Source organism: Formica exsecta, unplaced genomic scaffold, assembly GCF_003651465.1.
Source record: "Formica exsecta isolate Colony F162 unplaced genomic scaffold, ASM365146v1 scaffold512, whole genome shotgun sequence".
Classification (NCBI taxonomy): Eukaryota; Metazoa; Arthropoda; class Insecta; order Hymenoptera; family Formicidae; genus Formica; species Formica exsecta.
The window spans coordinates 980,760-990,696 of NW_021852364.1; the positions used below are offsets into that span (position 1 = coordinate 980,760).

At 31.4% G+C, this 9,937-nt stretch overlaps 2 protein-coding genes across 2 annotated transcripts; both read left to right on the plus strand.

Annotated features, from left to right (window-relative positions):
* Positions 1-120: 120 nt before the first annotated feature.
* On the plus strand, positions 121-5,052 carry LOC115241826 (fatty acid synthase-like). Its single transcript, XM_029817766.1, has 5 exons — positions 121-820; positions 3,601-3,807; positions 3,981-4,231; positions 4,422-4,653; positions 4,922-5,052. The coding sequence occupies exons 2-5, from the start codon at positions 3,636-3,638 to the stop codon at positions 5,050-5,052; spliced, it is 786 nt and encodes a 261-aa protein (XP_029673626.1). The 5' UTR covers positions 121-820; positions 3,601-3,635.
* A 1,912-nt stretch (positions 5,053-6,964) lies between these two features.
* LOC115241827 (fatty acid synthase-like) lies at positions 6,965-9,932 on the plus strand (the record flags this gene model as incomplete). Its single annotated transcript, XM_029817767.1, has 5 exons — positions 6,965-7,051; positions 7,142-7,284; positions 8,919-9,126; positions 9,433-9,593; positions 9,876-9,932. Coding segments are annotated over exons 2-5 (483 nt in total), but the record flags the coding sequence as incomplete, so codon positions are not given.
* Positions 9,933-9,937: the final 5 nt, after the last annotated feature.

Here is a 9,937-nt window from a genome sequence, read left to right on the forward strand (position 1 = left end):
AAGTAAATTTCGTGCCCTGTGCACATAATCAGTTTCATAGAAAACTTATTTTTCTATAAAACTGACGCACTACCATCCGCGTTCTGGCTTTTATTTAGCCCGCGATTATTTAAAATTTGTAACATTTTTTTGGTCTTTTGACTAATATCAAATCAAGAGGCTGTGTATTTATCGGTAGGCTTACGACCCGCACGCTTTCGCTGGAGAAAGAGTGAGAGAACAACCGTTCCACGTAGAGTCGCTACGCCTCGCAAACCTCATCTTTGCCACGTTCTGTCTATATTTCTATGGCAGTCTTTCTAATTACGCAGTTACAAAGCAGTAAATGTAATATAAAGTAGTTAATGTAAATCACTTGCACATAAATTATATTTCTTAACAAGAATAATAATACGAACGGGGGAAAGAAGTGGAGCACGTGTAACTCCAAGCCAGGGTCACTATACCTTTCCTTCTAATCAAAGAATATATTAACAGACAGCGAGACCGATCAAGGTTCGCTTATAAAATTCCGTCATTTAACATATATCACGCTCGAGAGTTAATAGCAAATATATAATATATAACAAAGCTACGACAAATATATCTCTTTTTTACTAAACAGTGATAGTGTCTTCATTTAGTGCGTGGGTCCTAATTCTATGAGCGAACAGATCCTGGAAATAAATCCTTCCTTAGCGGCTACAACATCTAATTTAACAGATAGTATAGCATTTTGCTCTATGATATAGATTGTCATCGTAGCCAGTATAAAGTTCTCTTTTTAATAGAGTCGTCGCTGCTGTTAATTTCATAAAAAATTATTTGAAAATTGAACGTGGTAAGTATAAATCCCTCTTGCTTTTTTTCACATATTTCTTTTTTTTATTTTTGATTAATTTTACTAAATTATTACAAAGATTATTTCTATGAATGTATGTAACCGAATCATGTGCACAATATTGTGCGCACAATTAGAGTATACATGAAATAAAGTTTATATTTTTATCGATTTCCTTTTTGGTCTAAATATTCTAAACATCTGTGCTATATTTTTATTCTACTAATTTTTTTGTTAAATCTGCTTTTCTATATCTTGAAACTCAAAATTTGAAAATCTTTTCTATCTCTTAATGATAAAATGCTACACTTTATGTCTTTCAATAATTATATATACAGGTTCATTTGAAAACTTTCCACCCTGTTTATTTTGTGATCAATTAATTTTTACGAAAAATGTTTCGTGCAAAAGTTTTATGACTTCGAGGGGGACATAAGATGGCGCCATTGGTTTGATCTTGGATAGTTATTTGAAGATCACGTAAAGGTCACTGTTAATTTCCTAAATAGAAACCCCCATCTTCCATTGCATATTCTTGTAGCTTATTTCGAGTGTTTTTTAAAACACTATAATAAAGTTCTTTTCCATTAAGTATTTTCCGAGTTATGAGGCTTGAAATATACAGTATCGTCAGCATTAGTATTATTCGAAAGTGATTTTTACGTGGTCTTAACAATGCTATTTAAAGTCACATTAACATTGCTACTTAATGCGCCATTTAAAACCCTACAATTTTTATTTAAAACATTTTTCTCAAAAATACTTTACTTTCGAGATTTGAGATAACTGCTTTGCTTTCGAGATTTCAGAAAAATGCTTTACTTTCGAGATTTGAGAAAAATGTTTCAAATAAATGTTCCAAATAAAATTTTTATTTAAAACATTTTTCTCAAATCTTGAAAGCAAAGCATTTTTGAGATAAGTAAGCTACAAGAATATGCAATGAAAAATGGGGGTTTCCATTTAAGAAATTGAAGGCGACTTTCATGTGATCTTCAAATAACTATCCAAGGTCAAACCAATGTTGCCATTTTATGTCCCCCTCAAAGTCATTAAACTTTTGTATGAAACAATTTTCGCAAAAATTGGTCGATCACAAAATAAATAGGATGGAAAGTTTTCAAATAAACATCCTGTATATATATAATTAGGTGAGATAATATAGGTAAAAAAATGCAATTAAGAGCCAGCGCGTTAATTTAAGCACATATTTTATTATAATCAAATTAGATTAAGGGGAGAGCCCAGTGTAACTGTTCAAACAAATAAATTTTTTTTTGTATGTATAAGTAGTATTAGGCTTGAAGAATATGTTTCCAGAGTATTATTGTCGAATACATAAAATTGACAAAACTAATGCCTCTTTAGTGAGACGCGCGCGGAGTACAGTAGGCGATTATCATAGGTATAAAGTCGTACCGGCTACGCAGTTTCCTCGGCATTCATTGTGGGAACAATACAATTCTGTTTACACCCCTAGATCTTCAACCATAATGTTTGGTCCTATCGGGTATAAAAGTACGTTTTGTATTTACGTGTATTTGTATGTGTGTGCAAAACTTGTTTCGCTAGCACAGTGACGCCAGTAACCGTCCTTAGTTTTTTTTTTGAATCCCGGCTTGAACGGATGTATTTGGTTGAAAATATGACTTGCAAAGGTACTAAAGAGGACAATAATCGTCCAGCAAGACCGCGAAAAAAATCGTTTCACAGGAACCGATTTACTGTGGAAACGGAAACTGAATCAACAAGTTTTACGGCAAAAAATTGAAGACTGCGGATAACGATGTTATTATAAATCAGACTCATGGCTGTCGGATTATTGATATTTTCAATAATCAACAATAATTTTTCGAGGAAAGAAAAGGCATTCTATATGGGCCCAGAATAGTGTTATTCAACTGTAAGTATCGTGAAAATATCCAAAACTTTATTTTTTCGTCTGACAGCAAAGAGATAAACTTTAAACGCATTTTTTTCGAAATTACATTTTACATTTGGCGCGTTCAGGGTAACTTAAGAAATAATCAACTAAATAATTTTTGCAAAATACGATTCCTGGTTCGATTTCTTATAGTTTTCTCCAGGGATTATACTAACCGTTATAATTTTATTGTTTATTTAAAAAATTTTTATCGACAACAGAAAATTAATTTTTTGTTGAAAAAATCTTGTTTTTCTTGCGATTGCTGTAACTGCGTCACTTTTTAATATTTTTATTTGCAAGTTAGTATAATCCCCGCGTAATTGACTAAGTTTTAAAGGAAATATTGGATTTTTGCTTTCAGATGACTCAGCTCGTTGCTACAGTGCACGCCGACAACCGATGCGCCACCGATATTGTGTCACAAAGTTGTACGCCAACATGATAAAAACAAAAAAAAAAATTAAAAAACCGACATATCTTCTTCTTCCTTAAAGATGCTTTTTTATATCCCAAAAATATCAATCCAATATCAATTATAGTTTTCTCAAAAAAAAATTCCTAAAAATCACCTTTTCTCGCCCGGTTACACTGGACTGCCTTCTTAATATAACAAAATAGTCTTAATAATAAAAAACGATTTTTATTATTAAGTCTAGCGCTACTTCTTATGTTAATATAATTTGATTATAATAATCATACGAAGAAAATAAAATTTGATTATAATCAAATATGCGCTTAAATTATCGCGCTGGCTGTTAATTGCAATTAATTCATGCAATTTTTTCACTGTTATTCTATATATGTCATTCATATATATGTAACTCTGAAATAAAGATCTGATATCTCTTTTCAGAATTACTTTCTGAATTACTTCAGAATTTGTAGAAGATGGAAAATAACAAACGGTTCAATCCATATATTAACGTTGATGCTGCAGAAGAAATAGTTATCTCTGGCATTGCCGGACGATTTCCTAATTGTAACAACATAAAAGAATTTCAGGACAATCTTTTCAATAAAATGGATCTTGGTTCGAGCGCTCATCAACGCTGGACTAACTGTAATAAAATTTTTTCTCAAAACTATCTGGGGAAAAATCCACATATAATCACATATATAAATAAATAAAATGATATATATAAGATATGTCTTTAGGAATATTTTAATATAATTATTATCCATGACTTAATATGGCAATATTATTTTTATACAAATTATTTAAAATCTTAACAGGTATCTTTGAACTACCTCCTCGAATAGGAAAAACCAACAATATACAAAAATTTGACGCAGAATTCTTTAACATATCGGCCGAAGAAGCTCATGTGATTGATCCTGGATGCAGAATGTTACTTGAGCATACTTATGAAGCAATTATTGATGCGGGTGTAAATCCCGCAGAATTACGAGGAACAAACACAAGCGTTATTACAGGAATAATTGCTTGTGATACATATATAGATTTAGTATATGAAAAACCTCACGTATGTGGTTCACATTGGTTATTCAATAACTTAATATCAGAAATTGATAAAACCAACACGCTCTTAAAAGTGTATAAATATATTAATATATATACAAAGATATTGCTAAATATAGGGGGAAAATATTTATATAAAATAGTTGTATAAAATATTTTTATGAAATATTTATATATATCACAATTGCAAATAGATTGCTGGATTACCCATTCTTGGATGCAATAAAGGCGTGATAGCAAACAGAATTTCTTATTGGCTCGGCGTTACTGGACCATCGTATAACATCGATAGTGCATGTAGCTCGAGTCATTTCGCTATGGTAGAAGCTTACAGGATGATTCGATCTGGCATTTGCGAAGCGGCTATTGTTGCTAGCGTCAATTTGTGCATTAATCCTTTTCTAACTTGCCAGTATTCTCGTTTGGGTATGTGAAAAATAATATTAATATGTTCAAAGTTGTTGCATTGTTAAATGAAATAAATATTTATTGATACATTTATCAAAATAATAATATTTCATCAATGTTTGTTAAGTCATATTTAGGCAAATGTAGTTGTTTCTTGAACGGTATAATTAATTCGCTTATATATTCATCGAACTTTTTTAAGTACTTGGTATATTATTCGGAAAGTGGAAACAAAATTATATCTTCTATATTGATTGAAACAAATAAACTACTGATATTGTTTTAGGAGCTCTATCCAATGAAGGCTACTGTAAACCTTACGATAAAGAAGGCTCTGGTTACATGCGTAGTGATGCAGCTGTAGTAGTGTATTTACAAAAAGCAATCGATAGACAAGATACAGCACACGCAATTTGAAAATTCTCGTTACTTTTTGATCACACCTCGTACATGATAATATATTAAATGCATAAAATACATATATGATAATATATTACAATAAATCAAAGAAACGAAAATGATGAGTATAAAAAGGCTCTAGAGATAAAACAAGAATAAATAATTAAACAGGCCAATTGGAACCCGGACGCGGTAATCGGTGTGTAAAGCAATAATTGTATTAGATTTAATTACATTAAAAGAATTACATACGACCCCCTTTGGGTCCTCTTCAGTGAAACATCGATAACATTAAAAGGGAGAAAAAAACCAAACGCAATGGCAAATCAGGCCAACCGTCGCGACGCAAATGAATATTAATGAATAACCCCGGCGCAACAAGGTTATTACATTATATAATGCGCTAAAATTATGTATGCGAAGATGGAAAAACCGCTATGTCTGTCCTAAAGGTAAACGCATTTACCACGCGAGAAAAGGAATCTCTTACAAACAATACGAGGAGATGCCCGTGTAGATGCATGTCGAATTTTAAGATGATGGAAGTCGAAAACGCAACCAAGTAAGTTCCAGGGGATCTAAATTCCGATTGAGCGCAAACTCCGTCCGCTATACGAGTAAAAGTTCATGTGAGTGAGCACTAGTAGATTACGATAAAGTCTAATAAATTCAGAAAAAATTATAAGAGTGAGTACGTACAATTGGAAAGAATTTGCAGTTCAGGAGTAAAATAAAACCTAGTTAAAAAGATAAAATGTTGAATAATTAAAAGTTGGAGAGATTGATATGTCGGTAGGACATCCCGGAGACAAGTGAAAAACAAATAGGAGAGGAGCAAGGAATGAGAGGAAAACAAAGGATATAAGTATAAACAGTGTGTGGATCGTAAACAGGGAAAGAAAGAGACATGACAAGGAAAATAAATCAATACTGGCATTTATTTAAGATAGGAAAATAAGAGTGGTCAAGGAGATTGGTGTCTTCCTGTAAATTAATACCGTTTTTTTGTTGTTTTACATGTAACATTTCGGAAACATACATCTTTTGATATAGGAAGATTCTTTGTCTAATATGCGGATGCTGTTCTAATCAAAATCATGCCCGGAGAGCCGATGGTCAGTAATTACTGAGTGGGAAGACACCGTTCTGTTGATATTTGAGCGATGCTCTTTAATTCGAGTAGACAATTGTCTGTTTGTTTGTCCCACATATGAAGCGTCACAATTCTGACAGCAGATTTTGTAGACCACGTTACAATGATTTCCGGAAGGAAGGGGGTCCTTATGTGTTTTTATATATTTGCAAAGTTTATTGGGGCGAATATATGCCATAGATTTGTCAATCCTCTTAATTAGCGGTAATAATTTCTCCGTGACACGGGGGGGGGGTAATCATTGTTCAGAAGGATATTGATTATTAAATTCAAATCTTTTTCGTGGCATGTAGGGTGCGACAATCTGAAAACATGGTCAACTAGTCTCAAATAATTGAGAAACCTTCCTGAGAAAGTCGGTTTTCGATACCAATCACATAGAAACCTGCCATCGGTTAGATTAATAGAAAGGTCTAAAAAATTGATGTTATTGTTCTTACTTAATTCGATGGTAAACTGCAGTCTATTGTGGAGGGAGTTGAAGGAAGAAAGCATGGTAGAAAAAAAGGAAGCAGGAGCAGCAAAAACATTTCCGAAATGTTACATATAAAACAACAAAAAAACGGTATTAATTTACAGCAAGACACCAATCTCCTTGACCACTCTTATTTTCCTATCTTAAATAAATGCCAGTATTGATTTATTTTCCTTGTCATGTCTCTTTCTTTCCCTGTTTACGATCCACACACTGTTTATACATATATCCTTTGTTTTCCTCTCATTCCTTGCTCCTCTCCTATTTGTTTTTCACTTGTCTCCGGGATGTCCTACCGACATATCAATCTCTCCAACTTTTAATTATTCAATATTTTATCTTTTTGACCAGGTTTTATTTTACTCCTGAATTGCAAATTCTTTCTAATTGTAAGTACTCACTCTTATAATTTTTTCTGAATTTATTAGACTTTATCGTAATCCACTAGTGCTCACTCACATGAACTTTTACTTGTATAGCGGACGGACTTTGCGCTCGATCGGGATCTCGATGCCCTGGAACTTACTTGGTTGCGTTTTCGACTTCCATCATCTTAAAATTCGACATGCATCTACACGGGCATCTCCTCGTATTGTTTGTAAGAGATTCCTTTTCTTGCGTGGTAAGTGCGCTTATCTTTAGGACAGACATAGCGGTTTTTCCATCTTCGCATACATAATTTTAGCGCATTATATAATGTAATAACCTTGTTGCGCCGGGGTTATTCATTAATATTCATTTGCGTCGCGACGGTTGGCCTGATTTGCCATTGCGTTTGGTTTTTTTCTCCCTTTTAATGTTATCGATGTTTCACTGAAGAGGACCCAAAGGGGGTCGTATGTAATTCTTTTAATGTAATTAAATCTAATACAATTATTGCTTTACACACCGATTACCGCGTCCGGGTTCCAATTGGCCTGTTTAATTATTTATTCTTATAATATATTACAATAAAAATAAAAGTAAAAAATAATTACACGATATAGCACTTATATGTAGTATTTAAAATAGCAGTAATATAGTACATTGAAGAATATGTAAATATTAAATAATTAACGAAAAGAATAAAAAAATGTATTATAACGAAATGATAGCTAGAAAAGATTTAAGAGAGTGTTTAAATTCATATAAAGAATTTAAAGAAGTCGTTATTATAACTTAAATTACATTTCATTAAAGTATATTAATTATATATACATTAAATAACTAATTCTAATAATGGAATCTAGATGTAAAAATTAAAGATAAATTGATGTTTGTTCTAAACTGGTAAAAACGGGGAAAGAGCGCAGTATTATTAACAGGTCTAAGACATATCACAATCGATTGAAACAAACGCATTAACATTTAATGTAGCCATTAATCAGTTTAAAAAATAGAGTATTGTGTAGGCATATAATTTTATATATATATATATATATATATCAACTTAGCGTTTTGTCCGGGACGTTATTATTTGTTTATCGATATTATATGACGACGCGAGAGCTCGATTCGAGACATAGCGCATGTTCGAACGTTCGAATTAGCAAATCAAATCTTTGTTATTTATCGCCCGGCGATTGGTTCGATCTCAAGGAGCAGGGATACACTTAGCACAGGAAGAATATAAATATCCGCGATTTCGGAGTCCGGGAGAGATCGAAAAAGATTCCTCGTCGCAATAACAACAAGAAGAGCCTCGGAGTGAGAATCCAGCAATACCAGCAATCACAGATATAACACGGGCAATAAGCGACAACATCCTCGCAAAGAAATCGTTTCGCAATAAAAACATTCGCATTCCTTGCCTATTTGTCTGTCTAATTAATATTTTATTATTTCATCCTATACCCGGGCTATCCTGACAAGCTCACAATTAGTTGTATGCAAATTTCAAAGGTTTATAATTAAAAATAAGATATCTATGTATGTATTATAATTATAATATAGGTATATATATAGAGTATCTCATAACTTTTGTACAATTTTTTAATAGTATATATTTCAGAAATAAAATATATAGAGAAAATTCCAATTACAAAAATTCCAATACAGAAATATCGAAGCTACAATAATTTTTGAGTTATAAGCGATCAAAGTTTGTCAATAATATCGCATAGAATTCGCATATTTAGATTCGTAATTACACTTTTTCGCTTACCAATCTGTCATCTATTATTAATTTTAATCTTAATCAAAAATAACTTTAGGAATAATCTATCAAAATATAAGATAATTGTCGTATACTTACGATTACTAACGGTATTTTTATAGGTACAGAGTCGGTCAATAGATATAGAATATATCTCTCTGCTACATCGTATTCATAATGACAATATAAAAGGTCATTCCTACAGAGGATACATAATTGCTGGATCTAACATATCTGATAACGCAATAATTGAAATGAAACGCAACGTATCTACGAAAAGACCAATTTGCTTCATATTTTCTGGAATTGGATCTCAATGTTTTAATATGGGTAAATAAATCCCAAAAATATCATATTACAATATAATATTTAATAATTATTAAGATATTACATGTTAGTTTGCAATAAACATATAAAATTTTTAATTTACACATATGTTGATATTCTTATTCTTAAGTGTTTGTTAAAACATAAAACAAAATTAATAGATATCTTCAGTTGGCGAATTTTGTAACCCTTTAAGTTACATTTATTACGTCCCAGACAGCACAAAACGTCCTCAGGATCATCCTGAATATGTCCAGGATGGTTCAGGATATTTGTAAATAATATAATTATATATTTTTTTAAATATAGGTCGAGCTTTAATGAAATTTCCAACTTTCATTAAAGCAGTGCAAAAATGCGACACAATTTTGAGACCTCACGGTATATTGGTGACAGATATTCTAACAAATAAAAACAATGATGTTTTCGATAATGTAGTCAATTTATTTGTAGGCCTCATTGGATTACAGGTATAAGCATATATTTATAAATAAAATATATAATTTATATATATTGCAGAATTTTTTTGTAATGTCTAATTTTTTACACAAAGCATCTTAGTTTTAAAAACCAGTATTTTATAAAAAGCTAAAGTTATATTTGTAAAATATATAATTAAAATTAAAAATAGTCTATTACATACATATGCATAATTGTATGCAGAATGCAAAATTTGTAATATTTTATAATATTATTTTATTCAACAGAAAAATACATTAGAAAATTGTAATAAAAAATTATATATATTGCAGATCGGAATAGTTGATCTTTTAACAAGCATTGGAATCATTCCTGATATTATAATGGGTCATTC